This window comes from Amphiura filiformis, chromosome 20, assembly GCF_039555335.1.
Source record: "Amphiura filiformis chromosome 20, Afil_fr2py, whole genome shotgun sequence".
Lineage (NCBI taxonomy): Eukaryota > Metazoa > Echinodermata > Ophiuroidea > Amphilepidida > Amphiuridae > Amphiura > Amphiura filiformis.
Window position 1 is genome coordinate 10,074,808 of NC_092647.1, and position 20,705 is coordinate 10,095,512.

The following is a 20,705-nucleotide window of genomic DNA, read 5'->3' on the forward strand; positions in this document are numbered from 1 at the left end:
GCATTGTCAAATTGTCAGAAACATTGAATGTTGCAGAATATGGCCACACATATCCACCAAGAGCAGAGGTGATTCAGGGATATTATTGCAGCTTCATCAAAACATCAAGACATGGCTGTTGGTACAAGAAACTTTCCCAGGAGGCAGTCATTCCAAAAGAAGCCATTTCCCTTTTATAACTTCATATATATTTCTTAGTACTACCCCTACATCAGAAATAACTACATTTTTGTATTTCCTTTCAGAAAATGTATACTCTGCCCATAATAGCATGTACAGGTACTGAAATATTTAATTCTGAACAAAAAAATTGTGCAAATTCTCAAAACTATACTGTCTGGCTAAAATTACCCAACTCAAAATGCAGAGCCAGATGCAGACATGACAAATGTTGCTGGAGTCCCAACCTCTGGACAGTGAAAACAGACAAAACTGCACCATGGTGGACAAGACAAACCCAAAATGTCATCAATCAAGGTTTCAAGACAGACACATGAGACAGACAAATACACATATATTGAGTATAAGGCCAAGACTGTGAAGAATGCATTAAATTGAAACACAGCTAAGGGAAATAGGTATGCACTAAAGTAGATGCAAAATGCTGAAGAACACTATAAGGGATATAGGCATAAACTATAATTGATGCACAAGACTCAAACACAGTTAAGGGAAATAGGCATGCACTAGTATATGCCAGACTGAGGAATGCTTTCAATGAAATCATTATATCCAAGGGCAAAATGTATGCACTAGGTTATTCTTGCAAAAGAATAACTTTTGGATGCAAAGTTATTCTGACATAGATCATGCTGCCCTTGAATATGTTGTACATCACAGTACAAGAACAAAAATTCGGCATGCTTGATCTTCATGGTTTTACCATTTTTGAGTGTGCTAAAATAATACACATTGCATATAATTCAGTTATTAAAAATACCTCTTTAATATTAAAAATTAAAACAAAGCTGGTATTATTCTAGAGTTTAGCTCTCGATGAATGAGTGATTTTAAAACATTATAATTGATATTACATAACCAATTGCTATAATAATTTTTTTATCAACCCCATTATTGCTCACCAACATTCAAGGACGTCATTGTATCATTTTAGGTTCACAAAATATAACAAAATTAAAAACCTCCCCATGGATGTAATCACGGTCATCAAAAGATTATTCAATAATGCTTAAAAAGAAATGCAATAATCAAATTCAATAAATAGTACAAAATATAAATATATTAAATAAATATTAATAGATAAGTTGAAATAAATATTAGGCAAATACCTTATGAAATAAAAAATATCTTACTAAATAAAATGATTATGAAAACTACATGTGAGCTCAAGAAGAATATCCGAATGTGTCAATTCTTTTTACTGTTAAATTAAAAATACAAACGCTGCAGCTGCTGCACTGTGAATACACTTAAAATGCTGAATAAGAATTGCTGAGAAGTATACTTTCATGTACAGATATTTTCAGGATTTCCAAAACAGAATACTTTTTGTCATAGGAATGAATTTTGTAAAAATATCAACATGCAAAACTTTCATCAAATTGAAGAACGTGTATCAATGTAACATAAGCAAGTGTGATCTGAAGGTTAATGCTCTGCATGCTAGCTTCAACATAAAAAGTCCCAAGTTTTTGTGAAATATTCTCAAAATATCAAGAGCTATCCCAAGAACCACTGAACGAATACTAGGCTTGTTTGTATTCATTTTAATGCATTTTTCATGCTGATTCCAAATATGGTAATGAAAAGTTACAATTCTGAAATTTTTGAACTTTTAAAACATATTTGAAACTTGTCGTCTGCAGTTGACACCCGCATGGAGAGAGTTAAGCTATGAATGACCACATGAAAACTTTGACTTGATTAAATAAGCTTTATCTGTTCGAAAAACTTGCACGATTTAGTTTGGTGATGCAGGCAATTCAATGTTAACCTGCATAACATCATTCAACATTTAACTATACAAAATATTTTTCTCCATAATGTTGATGTAAAGTAGTTTGATGAAGAACAATTAACTTGCATATCTCACATTTCATAAAATGGGACTTTCAGTTCATAATAGATGTAAAGCATACCGTCAACTGTTCATAAACGGCTCAGCTACCGTACCTGTAAATTACTGTTACAATTTAATTAGTGTTCATAACCTATTGTAGCCAATACGTATTACTGATCAACTACACAGGCTGCAAAAAGTCAATCATTAACATCAATTTGCAGAAGCAGCAAATCTTCCGTTTCATAGCATAACATTGAAGTACATCACCATTTATGTAGCAACATCCGAAGATTAGGCAGCAACAGTGAAAATACCCAAGTGGTGTATATAAGGCAAAATTATTTATATAAAAGCAATATTAAAATGTACCACTTAGATTCACAGGCACTGTCTTTTGAACTTTCCTATAAAGCTAAAGCTTGTGAATTAAGTTTCCATTTCTTGATGGAAAATAACAAAGTCTCAGATACATCATGATCATCACTCTTTGGCTGCAGAGCAGGAAACTACAAGTACTGCTACCATACTGAGCCATTGAAACAAATTGATTCCAGTGCAGCATGCCGTTTATGTCTCCCAAAGGCACTGAATACATTTCAACAACATTGAGCACTAGTAATCGAAGTTCGTAGTAGTATCTGATCCAAATAAATGCACCTACTGTGTACGTTTCAGCAACCACTGTTGCCTTTGTCAACACTTGATGAAGAGTGACTGCAATCTACACATTGAGCACTATCATCCAGGCTTTCTCTTTGTGTATGTTGGAACATAGAGCATGTGAAGAGTCCACATGCAAAATGCCATTAACACCATTAGGCCAATTAATACGGGAGTATCAGTTATTCTGCAGAACGTGAGGAACACCAATATCTCAATTGGCATTTACTGCATTAACTTGTCATGCACAATGATTACGGGAGTAAGTCAGTATGCAGTATGTGATGAATACCAATATCCCAATTTGCGTTGATCACATTTTTGAATCTGAACTCTTCATGTAGAGTGCATATTCCTTCATCACAAGCTCGTCCATCAGGTAGATAGGCAAAGTAAATTCCCAATGCAGTTGACATGACAATCTCTAGAAATGTAACACATACGATCAGAGCACCTGTGTCCGTCAAGCTAAAGATGGATGCATCTGGGATACAGTCCACCTGCCTTGACCATATTCAATATAATCCAGCACTCAGCAAGATGTTGCAAAATTATTAAAATGAGCATATCTATAAAGACGCCATCTGATGCCAGTGTTTTAGCTAGCCATCATTTATAATAGCTGTTGGGAAAATCAATTGACCTCAGTTGTGGATCAAATAAATAAAGGCCACGGATACATATTTTGACCTCACTTATAGCTTGTTTGGCTTATAATGTCGAATAAAAATGAGACTCATATCATTGTGTATTGATATAGAATGGCCTGCACGCAGTTGGGCACAGCACTTACGCTAACTGCGTGTTGTGTTATGTGTGACTGGTGCACGCTTATGTGAATTTATGCAAGCGTAAGTGGAGACTTCATGGCCGCAGGCAGTGACAAAAAACGAATTATTTTCGTCTATTATAAGCTGAACAAACTTAAACACCTGTACACTGCTGTGTTATAAGGTCAAATTTAGGTCAAGCAATTTTGTTCCAATATCAGGCAAACCACAAATTCTGGTAGCTAAAACACTGTCAGATATTCATGTCAGGACTTATCCGCAGATTAAAATTCCTATGTTCATAATGTTAGAAGTCTTATGACACAATTTGTCAGTACTTTGTTTCACATCTTGAGCCTTTAAAAACTACTTATAAGAAAGAGAGATGCCAGTTTTGGATGGAAGAAATCTTTCATACCTTTAACCCCTACACCTTCCCCTCCCCCCAGTTTCAAAGTACAAAATCTCAAATATCATAAGAAAAATATAAAACAATAAATAAACATTTTACAAAAACTTTGCGAACTGGCATCTCTTTGAAGATACCTGGTATACATCAAACCACAAAGAACACTTCTTCTAGCATCCTAGATTCCTGATCATCACTCCCATCCTCCATGGAGAACAGCTCCGGGGTGATTCCATAATCAGGTGATCTTGTCCTTGGGTGACCTCTTGAAGATCCATTGTGAGTTCTGTTTATGAGTTTGTGGTGTGAGAATGAGGTTCTCTGCAGCTCTATTGTATCATCTAAGGAGTCAATGAGATCTGTCAACTGTAGTGTGTCTCTGTAAAATACAAGGCAAATTTTGTTTCAATGAAAATATGTTTTCAAGCCAAATCTTCTGTTTTTTTAAACTTTTTGTTTTTTAAATTATCTAGTGACATCATGCACTAAACAATATAAACTGAGCTCAAAACGAAACTTATAATTTTTCACAAGGTCATATCTTGAAATCCTGTCCACCAAATTGAACCAAAATTACACACACATTTACTTCAATACTCTACTCTCATGCACTGACATGGGACAGCTTCCTGGACCACATTCACAGCCCAGCCCTGTTTCATGAAAAAAGTGTATGAAAAGCAGAAAGCAGTACCGTTTTATCATCTGTGCAAGGATCTTGTGTGCATTCATTCTCACAGATTTTTTGTCCTGGGTGCCAAATGTTGAAGGAAGTCCAGGAAGCTGTCCCATGACAGTGCATTTTGCTGTTGTGTCAGTTGGACAACTGCTTGGTTACTGACATGTGTTTTGAGTAGAGTATTAAGGTAATCCTGTGTGTAATTTTGGTTCATTTTGATTGACAGTGTTTTAAGATATGACCTTGTGATTCACAAGTTGTAAAAAATTATAAGTTTCTTTTTGAGCTCAGTTTACTTGATGAGAGATGAAATGGAATAGTGGCTTGAAGTGCATGGGTAAAATATTACTGATATGGGTCTGAAAGTTTTCCCAAAAATAAACGATAGCCATAGGAAAATGATTCTGCTAACTGCCAGAGGCAATATTTCATGGTTGTCAATTTACTGATACAGTATTGGGTTATTCCAGTTGAAATCCATACACCCCCTATGGAAGACATGACCTTAATCTTCCACACAAGGGGTGTATATTTCAAATGGAGTCACCCACTCAGGTAACTCCATTTTCAATTGACACTCCCTGTGTGTGGGAGATTAAGGTCATGTTTCCATAGGAGGTGTATCATAATGGAACTCAATCGGACTAGACAGATTTCTCCCACTTAGGGTGGGAAATATTGCAAAAATCCCAATTTTGAATTCAGCCTTCTGACAACTGCTATATTTCCATGTGAGATAACACTAATTGGGGTCCCTTACTTGTAAGGAATTCCCCATCAAAGGTCCTCGGTTCGAATCCAGGATGTTTTCATTCTATTTTCACTGGTTATCATTAATGATACATGTAGGTAGGAAACACTTCATTCCATTCAATGCAAAGTTTTGAATTCTATCATTATAAAAAAAAACATGCGCATGATAACATGTTGATGCTATTAATCATGGTTGGATCAAAAAAGTAAAGCAGTCACTCAAACATATAAAATTGGTTAATTGTCAATGGGTGCCACTTACAGATTTGACTAGAATAATTGAGATCATATCCACAGCCCAAGATAATTGAAGTACTAAAATAAAGGTATTCAATCGCAATCACCTAGATCTACACTAGTCTACATCCATCTGAATGGATCGTATAGAATAAATCAAGTTTTTCTCAGGCTAGCTAATCATAGTTAAGAAAAATAAATTTAGCATTCCCCTTTCCAAAATACACATTTGAAAATATTTTCCACCAGCATGTGATCCTGGAACACACATGGTTTACTAACCTCTAAGCATCACTATTTATGTCATTTTGACATTAGATCATAATAAATAGCTGCCGTATAAAGAGAATAATCTAATAGTGCTCCAGGAGTACAGTTAGTTTACAATATATCAAATATGCACCCAAAACAAGTGACCTACAACAGTTTGAGCGGAAAGAATTCTTGATTTCTTAGACCTGAGCAACAGAAATGTTTATTGCATACATCTACTTCTCCTGTCATCCTGCTCTATTCCTAGGGTATCACACGGTACACACAACAGGGAAACCCCCAAATCATGAGCACCCCTTTTGGAGTAACAAATAAGTATTAGGCATTTTAACTCTTGATGGCTAATAACACCCAAGACAAAATCAATCTAATCTTGTAAATCTTCCAGTGTATTTCAGACCTGTACATACATGTATATGGCATAAATAAACTAAGCAAATTATTGTCCAATTTCATGCAAAATTATAAATGCATTTGCTACTGTTCTGTTAATACTCTCTTCTGCGCACCAAATCGAGTGACTATGAAATAAATTCCCCTATAATTAGAAGTGGTACGCCCTCGGTCATACCTCTGAAATGTTGCATGATGGGAGAAGTAGTCTATTTTACAATACCTTTGAGTTCAAAATGGTAAAACCAGTTACTGGCTGGGTGTTAGAAAGAAAGCAGTGACGTAAACAGAAGAAAGGAAATAAAGAAGAAAACATAAGATTTGTGCAAAAAGTATCTTGAAAGTGCCTCAGGGATACAGGGTGCGGAATTTGACAACGTAATATCACAGTTATTAATCAGTAAATGCACATGTATTAGATGAATGTTCAAACTCTAATAATTAGAATTTTGTTACAAACTGCGGTTCATAATAATGCATATTGTAAAATCTTCAAATATCACTGATTTATATCTATAGCGCAAATAAATGAGATCAATGAGCTTTACAGAAAGTTACAGACCACTTTGGCCATAGACACTTTATAAACCATTTAACATTCAGGAGCACAACTCTATACAGGCACAGTCCCTGATCAGCCTACAGCAAGATTATCTGTAGCAGCCAGGATTAGCTGTAAACCAGAATGATTAGTAGTTGGTTCTATGACCAGGTAAATCATTATGACATCTGGGCAACCAATTCCAGTTGTTATCCATACACCTCCTATGGAACCTTAATCTCCCAAACAGGGCGTGTAGATATCAAATGGAGTCACCCATTCAGGGAACCCCATTTGCAATTCACACTCCTGTGTGGAAGATTAAGCTCATGTCAGCCATAGGGGGTGTATGGATATCAAATGGAATAGCCCAATTTCAAGCTATAAACACCGGCAGAGATAAACTTGCTATGTTGCGTACGATGTCACCTGTCACTCAAACAGAAACCTGCTATGATTGGTTGTCATCCTGATCTAGATCATGCATATGCACACGTCACCCAAAGACCACACCCTCAAGGGTGAAATCAGACATAACAACTTTATGTTTGTCGGCAATTATAGCTTAATTTTTAAGAGGCTTGACAATAATGTTGTTAATGTACTTGTACAATCATACATCAGAGGCTCACCTCGTCAACTCAGCTACCTTGACCGCTATTTTCTAGTTTTAATGGGAATTGGATACATTGCAAGTGTTAATCAAATAAATCCTACCTGTTATGAGTTGTTGTGGACGGACTAGTTCTCTGCCTGTTACTTTGCAATGATCGGTTGCCTTGTAGTCTGGATGGATGTTTGTGAGCCATCGATGATGACGATGATCTGGAGGGACATTGAACAATGAAATATAGTTAACCAATCTGCTTTTCACTCCTTACTCTTGTATTACGCACTATTCAAGTACTTCCCCCACCTCCACCCCGTATCCCAGAGAATGTACATACATGTAGGCTAGCATATGACGCTACAAATATGCTAGCAGACAATGCAATAGCAGACAACCCTACGATAGGCTAGCAGACGATGCAATAGGCCAGCAGACGATGCTATAATAGGCTAGCAGACAACGCTACAATAGGCTAGCAGACAATGTAATAATAGGCCAATGGACAGTGCTCCTCAATTTTACTTGGGCTATCTCACAAAAAAGTTTAATATTAATTATTATCATCAAATTGAACTACTTATGACTGCTGATCAATTTGTGGAGCACTTAGGCAAAAACTATCGCCAAATGTTAAGTTAAGATCTCATACTTTTCCCCCCTGTACAATGTATTACTGGTGGTCAATGTGATTACCCATGTGATTATGTGTTGGACAAATCACTGCACTGAATCTTGTGCTTATTACCTGTTAAAACTGGTGTGTGCTGGTGCCCTGGTGACTTCCACTTTGGCGGGTGATAGTGCTGGGTGAGGTGATACCACCGGTGATAGTGTTGGGCGGGGTGATACAGCAGTGCTTGCATCTCTATACAGAGGGGACGTAGCGGTGTGCTTCACCTTGCTTCGATGACGGGGGTTGGATGACATGGTGGAGGTAGATGTGGTTGAAGGTGATGAGGAAATGGACCCTGTGGAGAAAGTTGTGTCACGTTTTAAAATGGTGGGGAAATCAAGGAAATATATGTCAGTAATCAACCATTTCGGTAATTCCTGAAATTCTCTGCAAGGAGTAACCAAAAATGGTGTTTTGATTAATTTAAATTACAAACATTTCCCATGTTTATTCTTCAAATTCCAGACAAAGTGAGGCATCCAGGATTCTTCTTCATGGGAAATTTAGGCATTTTGAGAGAAATTTTGCTTTCCCAATTAAAGAAATATACATGGGAAATAAGTGCATCTTCCTGAGAAGACTCGCCTGTGTTAAGGGTGTGAATTATTATATCACACTAGGTGACAATATCGTGAGAAAATATTAACCAATCATCGCGATACGATAATTCTCACTGCTTCATCAATGATCCCATGATAAACTATAGACTCAATAAAACTCCCAAGCTGAATAAAGTTGCCAAAGCTGAATAAAGTTGCCAATTTGTCAATAATATTTCAAGTTTGTAGTCAGATTTTACCTTTCTAAATATGAAGCACTTGCGATGTACCGTACCTAATTCCTTCCATGAATCCATTTAATATTATTTCAATTATTAATTTGGTCGATAATTGCGCTAAAATCACAGTGTTCGAGTTTCCTGGTCTTAAAATTTATCGTGATATGAAATTTTGCCACAATATCGCGACATAGAAAACCTTAGCGATGCCCACCATTAGCCTGTGTGTATGTGCTTGTGTAGCCATACATTGTAAGTGCATGGACAATGGTGTAACTAAGCCTGTGCATTGTGTTACTGCCACAGTCTTAATGTCAGTAAAATTTCAACTGCTCTTTTATGATTTGTGTCTCATATATATAGAGAGAGCTAAAATAAAGTGCAAAATTGCTGGGGCACTTACTGGGTACTAAATGTTGTAAACAATGGCTATTCCAATCGAAATCCATACACCCCCTATGGAAGACATGAACTTAATCTCACACACATGGAGTGTGAATTTCAAATGGGCTACCTGAATGGGTGACAACCATTTGAAATCTACACTCCCTGTGTGGGAGATTAAGGTCATGTCTTCCATAGGGGTATATGGATTTCAACTGGAATAGCCCATTTGTCCTAACCCTACACCTTTCGTCGCTGGGCAGGAAACACATCCTATGTGTCATTGGCCCCTGAACATGTTTAAAGCAAAACCTTTTATGTAACCTGTTGGCAGTGTTGTTTTAAACATGTTCAAGGGCCACAAGCACACAGGAGGCTGTTCCTGTCCAACGACGAAATTTAACCCAACTTACCTGCATGTTTCCTTTTTGACTTGCTAGCTGAATACATTGATGCATACCCATCATACTGGCCATGATTCCTGCTAGGAACCCTGTGGTTAGATTCACCATAAGACTCCTTCCTTCGTGAAGACTTTCTGCCATCGTGCGGTTTCCGTTTATGTCGCGAATCTGAATTCCCCGATGACGGGCTCCACTCATGGTGAGAATGACGACTAGACTCGTATCCTAGTCCAAGTCCATGCATAGATTCAGTGAGTAATTTTGGCTGCCCAAACTCGTCGAATTCTTCTGGAGGAAAATTTGTTGAGACGACACCACCTTCGGCCATCGGGTATAAACCATATGGCTGTCTTTGCACCGGCGGCGGTTCTACTCCCAACCTACCGTGAGGACTGTACGGGTACATATTCACGCTAGGGGCATTGCAATTTGGGTCTCCAGTTTGCAAATACAACAATTCTGTTTCAGTCAACTGGGCTTGTTTTAAAGCAAGCAATTTCTCTTGTTCTGTTAACTTCTGCCTCAACCAAGCTTGCTCTTCCTCAAGAAGTTCTCTCTGCTTCATTAGTTCTTTCTGTCTATGTTGAGGCGTCAAACTTCGAAAACTCTCAGGTGGTACTTCCTGTTGAGTGTACTGATAAGACGGATTGCTACTTGGCTTGGGGTCAAAGGGCAAAGGCCAAAAGTCATTTGCATCCTGGGGACGGAGGTGGTGGAGGAGACGTAGTTTCACTATCGTTGTCTGGTTCCGGAAGCAAAGGCTGAAATTCACCGGAGTTAGTCCTGGAATGTCCGCTCAACAGAAACTCTGGCGACGAGCTTGCTGGTTGAGAAGAAGGCACTCTAGCATCTTGGTTATGCATGGCGTATAATCTACTGACATGTTCTCTATGCCTCTGCCTTGATTTAGCATGGTGTTGATGAGAGCTGGGTCTATGAGTACTGGACATTGGAGGTTCAAATTCAAAATCACTGTTGGCATGATCTGTAATCTGACTCCCTGGAAGAGCAACAGCACAAATTGGTAAGATTTATCAGTTAAGAATGTGCAATATACCTGCATCAAAGCACTAAGATTAAACATTTAAACGTTATCCGGGTTAGCAGAATATTAAAAGAGCATTTCGTGATCCACAGTGCTCATCACCCCCCCCACTTTTCTTTTAAAAAGTTGAGATTTTTATACCACTGGAAACCTCTGCCTACATAATGTTTATGTACAAAAAATTTCTCACAGATTAATTCTTATTTCGCCAATTTTTAAGCTGAAAAATTTTTTCCACTTAACGCTCCCCCTTTTTAAAAATGTCACACCACAGGCGTGTATTTCAGAGAGATTACAGGTAGGTGCAAAATATAGACCTATATTCTTTGCCCAAATTATTTACAGAAATGAGAACACTAAATTACCTGTATGTTGGTGCAAACTGTCAAGCTGATGATTCTGACCTGTGACCCCGTTGTGATTTCTAGGCATCTGTGCCTCTCCTTTAGATTGATTATGAAATAGCAACGGCTGGTACCCATTCATCTGTGGATGATGTTGATTACCGTGGTTACCATTCATTGCTTGCGAATTACCATGTGGCGGTGGGTATCCGTTCAAAGAAGGCTGATGGTGGTCGTGGTAAGAATCCAAGTGATGGACGCGAGATGCGGGTTGGTGTGATGGCTGGGTATAGCTGGGTGGACTCCGATGGAGAGTCGTTACTGCACTTCCTTCATGAAGAACACCTTGAGGTAGTGGGGAGGTATGTTGCTTGGAACAATGTTTCTGATAAGATTCATAAGGAGAGGTATCATATTAAAATTTTGTACAGTCAGTAACTTCATCAGTCTTGGTACAAATCAGCTTGTGCTCATTCCTCACTAAAAATAGTACGTACTCATTAGTCTCAGTCCCAGCCGGCTTGCACTTATTTGTCACTAAACAAACCATTTGGCCACTACCTTCTGCATGGCGTAAATGAACGAGCTATAAATGCACACGTATGCACACCATAAGCAGACATTAGAAAGCTAATCAAAAACATTTCTGAGCGAGTACCAGTTTAATTTACTTGGATCTGAAAAGAATCTTTTCTAAACAAGGGAAGAGATTTGTACATAATACAAACTAGCGTACCAAATTAAATTCATGATGCTTAAACGTAATCCTTAAAGGTCCAAAAGCGTTGGCCTGGTCAACTGGCAGGTTTGTGCAGGATTTGTGCAGGAACCTTGTCCTTACATATCACCATGGGTTTTTTTTTAGATAGTCAGGACCTTGGCGAATTGGATATTTTTATTATCATGGATTATGTTATGCCATAAAATGCTGAGCTTGTGTAACACTTTATGAAGAAATCCAGATGTGCTGTTAACCCTTTAAGATAATAATACAAGGGAAAGAAGAACCATGCATTGTGTGGTTTTACCTTCCCCTGTAATCTTTGCTACTTCAATGAACTATGAACGATTCTGATGAATTTATGTTAATGTTTATGTTAATTTTGCTCATGACAGCAAGGGTTTAATGTTGCACACATCCATACAAGCTACATCTTGTTTGGCTTTACCCTTTTCACTACTCACCTTAGGTGTAGATTTAATGATGCGATTCATCTGGTTAACTTTGTCTTGTTCCTCTGCTAACTGCTTCTGATAGTCAGCAAGTAGCTTCTGGCATTGCAAGTATTGTTTCTGAACAAGTGTTTGCTGTCAAGGATTTATAGCACATAACTAGGTCAGCCCTTTAAATTAAAACACTGTATAGACTGCTAAGTATTGTACTAGCTGATACTATGTTTTATTTTGGAAGCAAGACTTTGCTTTTTTACAGCATTGCGAACAAAAAATGGCCAAACGAACCACCCTACTTGAAAGGTCTGTCCGAATGCACAACTGGGTTGGGATTTATTTTCGTCTAAAATAAATAAATATTGGTATTTATACAGCACCTTTCACATGCATTGTATCAAGCGCTTTACATTTATTCCGCTGTCGTAAGAATATGTCAGCTGCCATACTAAGGCATGCTCATACCTTTGGGCAGTGCTCAATGGACAATATTCCTAACAGCTTCCCATTTCACCCCTGGGTAGAGAGAGGCAAGTAAGGTATGGCACCGCCGGGGCTCGATTGCAAGGCAGAGCTCGTACCACTAGGCCACCTAATAACTAGAACAAAGATTTTTCAATCTGTCACTACTTCCTTAGTGTGCAATTTAGTTATTTTATGCTATGTCAACATCAGGTGAAAATGCAATTATTTGCCAGTTATTTACTCCATGTGTATAAGTGTTTTCAGGGTGTTAGCTAGCCACAGGTAATTTTGGACAGGCAGTTTGCTCCTAGGACAGGCAGAATTAATGCATGTGACATACTAAATTATAACAATAATGCTTTAATAAGTTCTGCGAACTCAAAAAAAGACCAGTCTAATAAATCATTGCTATAGCAATGGCTATTTGAACTGACTGAACCCCCAGAAGGGGCAGAGGTCTGGTTTATGTTTTCACGATAAAATTTTGGACATGCAGTGTGGTGAAAATGACAGGCACTTGTCAAATCTTAAGACCCAACACTATGGACCACAATGGCCTAATCCCAATGGCATAGTTCAATAACCTCAATAACATAATCATAGTGCAAAATTTGACCTCAAGTTGCAGAGTATGAGTCTTTATACCCAAATTTTCAAAGGTCTTTCAATGAATGTACAAATGTATTGGGGTTAAAGAACTATGCCCTGATAGATGAGCATGTTGTGGATCCTAGTGCAAGTGTTTTACATTCAAATTGCAAGGATATTTTCCCTCTCCTGTGAGATGTCATCCACCTGATGGTGCAGACTTTTCATGCGATGCTCAAACTCAAGTCTCTCAACTTGCAGCTGTTCAACGGCAACCTCCTTCTCTTCTCCAGCCCTGCAAATGGTAATAATACATATTTTAGAGGTGGTGCAATAATTATGTGTACCACCGGGATGGTGAATTCTCAAAATGGTCTGCCAAAAATCCTTCCCCGGCCATGCCAAAAATCTTTGCCCCCCCCTTACACATGCAAGATTTTTGGGAACCAGAATTTAAAATCTTAAATTGTCTTGTAAAAAAATGCGAGCGCAGTGAGCAGGAAGTTTTGCATATTTTAACGTGTTCCTAATGTTTTCCTACACCTTTTTAGAACGTAATATAGAAACGGTGCCCAAAATATCTGTGCCAAAAATTGCTTGCCCCACCCCCCTTTCGACCTGCCAAAAATCGCTTCACCCCCTCCCCCTTTCGACCTGCCAAAAAATCCTTGCCCCACTTTTGGCCAGCCAGAAAATCTTTGCCCCCCCTAAAATTCACCACCCTGGGGTACACATAATTATTACACCACCCCTTAGAATAAAAGTATTCTTTTTTTGCTTGGTTAAAGGTGGGTGACCCGATTTACAGCCTCATATCCCTTCCCCAATGTACCAAATCAAAATTGAAATCAAGGGTTCAGCAGGATTGAATCCATGAGAAACGCAAGTAACAGTAACATTCTGGTGGGTACATGGTAAAAAATCATTTTAAATGCGCTAGTCCGAAAAAAAAGATGCACTATAGTCTGAAATGGAGAACATTATCACATTTGGACTAGCAGTGTTTCGTACTGACAAGTGCACAGGCTCCTTTCTTTAATGTATATTGTAGCTGCTTATGCTGGCCCCTAACACTTACTTTGCCAAACAAAAGGAATCATTAAAAGCACCTACTTTGCCAGTTCTCGTATCAAGTTAGCAACTCGCTTTTTATCCTCAGGTCTCAAGTCCTTCAGAGAGGGTTTCTCCTTCATCTGTAAGAAAAACAAATTTCTGTGTTTATGTGTGCTGTTAAGGCATTCTATATATGCCTGCAGGCAGTGCAGGGCATGGGAGAAATGATCTTCTGTGAGAGACCAATTGGATTGGAATCTTCACAGCAAAGATGTGACCTGATAGAAGACCTGAGGTGCAGATCAGAGCTTTCTAAAGCTCTGGGAGTAGCTGGCAACACATGGTATCTGGAATTATACAAGTGATGGGCAAACCTCTGGGATATTGCATGACTATATAGTATATATTATTTCTTAAATTTTTATGATATAAATAAAAAATTCTGATACCAATTATCAAAGAATTCATATTTATTTTGACAGTACATTTATGGTCTCTATGATAGTATATCTTGGGGCTATATATCCGAATGAGTGACTTAATTTCAAATTTGCACCCCCATCATGTCTTCCATATAGGTTTGTAGGTGTATGAATGCATTCCAGTTCGGACATTCACAGAATCAGTGGCAGTTGGATTTTACAATTGAATTTGAGGGTACTTACTGTAAACCAAAAAAGGGGCTTTTGCAGTTCATTTTCCTACTTTGATGTATCAAGCAGTTGCAAAGCTACATTTTGCAGAAAACCCCATTGAAATCAGACAAATTGTTCCAAAGATATGAGCAGTTGGAGGGATTCCAAAACAATAAGAGAATTTCCTTTGTTTGACTACATCTCAAAATCAGTATTTCCAACTTCAGACTGATTTTGCTTGATCACATCACATATTGCTTTTGAGTTTGCCATTTGTTTGCTTTAGTAGCACATAGATACAGGACTGTATGCAGGATTTTTTGGGGTGCAGATTTTGGAAAACGGACCTTTTTCAGCAGGGACATTCTTCCCAAAATTTTGACCTTTTTTGACCCAAAAAAAATTGAAAAAATTGATTTTTTTGTTCGCTATGCTCGCAAATAGTGATTTTTGGGGGCAGTTTTTAATACTTTTGCTCAAATTTTGCATAAATCTGATCAATTCTATCTGCTGATAATCTCCTGAATATATCATCAAAATGTTACCTTTAATTGTTTGTCAGCATGTCTTTGTTTCTTCATCTTCCTCTGTGGAGGGTTCACATCTTTCTCTGGTATTTGATGGCGATCATCGTGCAGTTTACTTTTGGTTTCATTCTGAGAATTTCCTTCCATTCTTCCTAATATTTTCCTGTTGCTGTTGTTTTTGTGTAGATTATCATTTAAAATATCTAGAGGGGAAAGAGACAAGATTTAATTAAGCAGGGATGAAAACAAGCACTGACATTACTTCCTGAAACTGCTTTAACATTTCCTGAAAATATGTATTTCCCTATACTTTCTACAGGGAAGATCCAAGCAAAATTTCCTGAAATCTTGGATAGCTTGGATCGCTTTTTGACAAAATGAAATTTCGATTTGAAACGAAACAAGGTTTTAAGAGACCCATAACTTCTTGAGTAGATAAAATACGCTGTTTCTGAGGCCAGATTCTGCTTTTCTGGGTGAAAGTCACCCCCAGGTAGTACTTTTCATCTTAATCTCTTTTTTGCAAAGTCAAAATATGAGTGTCCCAAAACGCTACTACAGTAAAACCTCATTATAACGAAATCTGATACAAGAAAAACCCTGTTATAAAGAAGTATTTTTCCCAGAACCAAGATACAAAATTCTTTTGTTATTTATTGTTTTTACAACCCTGATATAACGAAATTTGGATATAAAGAACTAATTTCTCTGTCCCTGACAACTTCGTTATTAATGAGTTTCCACTGAAATTTTGACATGCCATATCTCCAAAACCGCTTGGAGTTAAGCATTCATTTTTTCATGTGTTCATTATGCTCATAGAGGTATGCTAGAAATGATTTTCAGCCATTTTCAGGGGATGGGGTTGGAAAAAATGTCTTGAAGTAATGTGAATCAAGCCCCTTTTGGCGACAAAATAAGTTTATGGGAAAAATGTTTTTGCCTTGAAGCAAAATTGGTGAAATATGGTTCAAAAGCGAAATAAATTCGCACGAAATGAATATGAGGTTAATTTGGTCAGAAACCCACATACAGGCGACAACATGGGGGGATGAGTGTATGGACCATCCCCTGGCAAAATATAGGGATTTAGCCCCCCCCGATCTCACGCCTATGGGGATGTGGTTTCTAGCTTTTCCTGATAGGATTGGGTAGGAATGTGCGGCTGAGACCCTGGAAATGTCCCCCAATTAGATACCAAATTAAACCCAAAATTGATAAAAATTGGTAAAAAGCGTGATTTTTGCCCAAATTTGATATTATCAACACTAAAAGTACTTCATATGAAAAAGATTACAAATTGATTGCCATGAACAGTTACATAGAATTAATTTGACACCAAAAAGGTATCAGTAACTCATCAAATACTGATAAAATTGTTAAAATGGCTATTTTCAGAATTTTCATTTTAAAATGGAAGGTTTTGGTAAAAAAAAATGCATTTCTCACCTTTAAGTTCCCTATTTTCATGAAAAAAAGACACATTTGTAATCAGAATAATATTGTCTCTTAGATTAATTACCGTACATAATTATGTTTTAAGTCAAGATTTCAAAACATTTGAAAAACCAAAAATTAATCAAAATGGGAAAAAAACATGATTTTTGCACAAATTTTGTCTTTTAGTTTTATCAACAGTAAGATGACTTCATATGAAAATGATTACACATTGATTGTTAGAAACTGTTGCATAGCTTTAATTTGACGTCAAAATGTCATCAATAGCTTACCAAATACTGATGAAATGATCAAAATACTGATTTTGAGGATTTTCCTTTTAAAATGGAGGTTTTTGGTAAAAAAGTGAAATGTTTATACCATGGCCAGCGCTTTGGTGAGTAAGAAATAGATTTTTGAATTCTGCATAAGAGAATTTTGGAACAAGACTGGCTAGTTTTATGCTCGAGCGCTCGTGCACACGCCTGCTTGTCAAATCACTGCAAGTTCCAGGGCCCTGCAAGCGCCCGGTAACGAGCATAGCGCGTATACACCCCGTTCGGGGTGTACACCCCGTTTTGGCATACATGCCCTTTTTAGAGGATGTCTTGCAATAAACAGACATTATTAAATATTCGTAATTATTATTTCCCACCGCACCCTAAAGTCAGGTGATTGAAGGAAGTCCGTTACAACGCGAAAACTACCATGAGAGGACATAATCGAAGTATGCATTCGCAGTGTGTAAATGGCGCTGTTATTTTCACTCGCGCATAGCGCAGATGGCTCATTTTAGATAGCGTCACCACCATTATCGGTCGGAAAAAGCTTCCGACTTTGGATTTATGAATGAAATTTTCCGAATTATGCAAATACGCGACCTTTTTACGTCAGAATATTAATAAGCATCATGGCGCCCACTGAAAGAAAACCCGATGGGAATTGATTCAGTTTTCAGCAAATTATGCTACTTTTTTGAGCAGCTTATCAATAAATAATTCCACGAATGTGAGCACGATATTTTGAAAATGTATGCAGTGGAATGTGGTTAAAAAAATGACTTTTATAAATTTAGTTTGGGAGTCGGGAAATTAACTGTACATAGTAAAATTTGACTCCACAGTTGTTGGAAATTCTTTCTTGGAACAAATAAAATATATTTTGTTTGAAATAAGTCAAATAAAAAATTGTTTATATAAATATTACATTGCTAAATACGTATTGCATTGTTCAAATTGTCTATAGATAGATATTTCAATGGAAAACAAGAAATAGCAAAATATCAGTAACATCCCATTTTGCCGTAACCCCCCGCCATGCCATGGTCGACTTAGGGGTTCTTTTCATGCTGAACACGATGGCGCTATTCACAACATGCGATATTCAATCGTTTAGCCCGAAGAGCATGATAAAAACATATTGTCTTGTTATGACAGGATTACCCGATATAATTGCAGGACAGCAAAGTCCGGTTGGTAAAGGAATACCCGTTATTGCGGGACAAGTGAGTAGGCCTATGTCTCGTAAAAACTCTGTGCACCCGTACTGTTTTGGAGATTTGCCGCACTGCTAGTCACTAGTGTGAGTACCTCGCCCTCTAGCCCAAAACATCATGGCCCTGTTCCTTCCTCACTAGGGCCATGAGTGCCATACGTACGTACATGTAAAAACGGGGCACCGTGAAGTCACGTCGCGGTGATGACGTCACACTGACGGCATCTATTTATTATAGGAATTCTACAAAATATTATATTCTATACTGCTTTGAAGCAGAGACTGCTTCACACTTTCACTTCAGAGAAAATATCTCTGAGACACTAACCTCGGTCCTCGCAGTAACTGAACATAATTGCAGGATTCCCGACCTTATAGGAACATTTTGGGATGGATAGGTTAATGAATTCTCACCAAAGCCAAGGCAAGCCCAAGGCTCGAACCCACGCAGATCGTATTATCCCGGCCGACGGCTCAGCGCCTTAGACCGCTCGACGACGACGGAGGGGTGCGACCGTGCGAGTACCTCGGCTCGGGCTACTCGCCCTCCGCCTCGGGCTAGCTAGCCTATGACGTTAGACATGTCCACATTGCTTATTATAGAGGGCGACATTCAATCCAAAAAGTTTGGACCACAGTAGCTCACAGTCAATGGCTTAACTGTGTAATCCCCATAGGGAAATACAAAAATTTGAAATTTCGACACCAGAAACTTGACGACGTAGTCTAAAAAGTACTGTACTTTATCCTTGATACAGGAGTCAGCATGCAGTGAAAGTTAGATTTCATAAAATAAAATCACCTTTGTTTAAAATGGATCATCGTGGACGTGGTAAAAAATGATGCATTCATGCATTACATAGGTAACCTAGGCAAACCTTAGTTAACACATTTACTAGTCAGCGAATTCGCCGAGACCGGGGCCCCAACACAATGCATATTTACATAGAAATTTGAATTTTTTAGAGAATAGGTGGGTGAAGGAAACCTACATAAATATGTTTTCTATACTTCACTTGACCCAAATATATGATTTTTTATGGTGATAATCAAGTCGCACATGGAATTTTAGAGGATTTTGATAGCAGTTCCATTAAAAAAGCTGCCATCGCCATGAGACTAAGATCTAGAAACACCCCGAAATGCCGTTTTGGGGAATTTTGCTAGCTGAATCTTTTTGATGAAAGTCAATCTTTGACAAGATGTAACTTTGCTACGGAAAGTGCTATGAAAAAAAGGTTTTCAGTTTTGGCTTAGTTTACTCAAGGGCTTTAATTTGATATATAAAACGATGCAATTTGATGGCAAATTTGAATTCACCTAGGATACCTACATTACATGCTTTTTTTGTACAGTAAGTCATTGTCAATGATGGTCGCAGAAAAGTGCAGTCTTTTAAAAACAGACATTTGCCCATAACTTCGCTAGTTTTTGACCTACAGACATGGTTGACCCCTCATTTTTTAAGTTAAATAATCACCTTTGTAAACAAAATAATTTCCATGTGAAATATCCTACTTGAAAATTTTGTGAACATGCCTACTGTAAGTTAATTCTACATACGTACGCGTACGGCATTCATGAACCTATGGTGAGGAAGGAACAACTACTAACTAGGGCCATGATGTTTCAGGCTATAAACCATGAATGAGTCATGACAGTGATACCTCCATGGTATGTACACCATGCATGACACACATTACTCGATAATTGATTGATCATCTGATGATCTGACACCACACTGACACAACGTTGATTTTTGGCCCGGTTTTTTGAAACACCATTTGACAAGAAAATTGAAGGGACAGCCTCAAAATCTTTATTCCCTGGGTCAATAACATTTAGTTCAATAGAATACATTTAATCAACAAATATTATTACACTTCAGTAAGCCGAAAATTTACCATTTTCCTGTTCATCTTTAGACCAAAATATATCGTACGACGATAAATCATCCGCCATAGTTTATCATTAATCTCATTCCTAAAATGCATGATGGGATTATGTGTAATGAAAAAGCAATAGGAATTTTGTGTGCACTGACAATCTGATTCGTACAATTACTCGCATTTGAGACTATCTTATGTGCAACAAGCCTCGTGTAAAATAAGGTCGTGAATTAATTAGCCTTGTGATAAACAAGTTGTTAGTCTCTTCTTCAGTCTCTAAAAGACTATTATTCCACTTTCATGAAAAGCTTGGTCAAAACAACAAGTTTGACCAAAGTTGCACAAAATTGCATAAACTTTGTGTAAAGATGTACAAAGTATTCTAAAGGTTGCACAAAATTTGCCAACCATGCCAACGGGATGTCAACTTTGGGCAATTTCATAATAATAATCAGTGCCCATCTTGACTTA

The 20,705-nt window shown here is 37.8% G+C and overlaps 2 protein-coding genes across 2 annotated transcripts; both read right to left on the reverse strand.

The window, feature by feature from the left end:
- Positions 1 to 2,850: 2,850 nt before the first annotated feature.
- Positions 2,851 to 10,277, reverse strand: LOC140142776 (uncharacterized). Its single transcript, XM_072164771.1, has 4 exons — positions 9,597 to 10,277; positions 8,094 to 8,316; positions 7,456 to 7,563; positions 2,851 to 4,241 (listed from the first exon to the last, which is right to left on the reverse strand). Exons 1-4 carry the CDS (start codon positions 10,150 to 10,152, stop codon positions 4,010 to 4,012), a joined length of 1,119 nt encoding a protein of 372 aa, XP_072020872.1. The 5' UTR covers positions 10,153 to 10,277; the 3' UTR covers positions 2,851 to 4,009.
- Positions 10,273 to 20,354, reverse strand: LOC140142775 (uncharacterized). Its single transcript, XM_072164770.1, has 7 exons — positions 20,250 to 20,354; positions 15,433 to 15,617; positions 14,313 to 14,392; positions 13,379 to 13,494; positions 12,162 to 12,277; positions 10,998 to 11,361; positions 10,273 to 10,587 (listed from the first exon to the last, which is right to left on the reverse strand). The coding sequence occupies exons 1-7, from the start codon at positions 20,305 to 20,307 to the stop codon at positions 10,274 to 10,276; spliced, it is 1,233 nt and encodes a 410-aa protein (XP_072020871.1). The 5' UTR covers positions 20,308 to 20,354; the 3' UTR covers position 10,273.
- Positions 20,355 to 20,705: the final 351 nt, after the last annotated feature.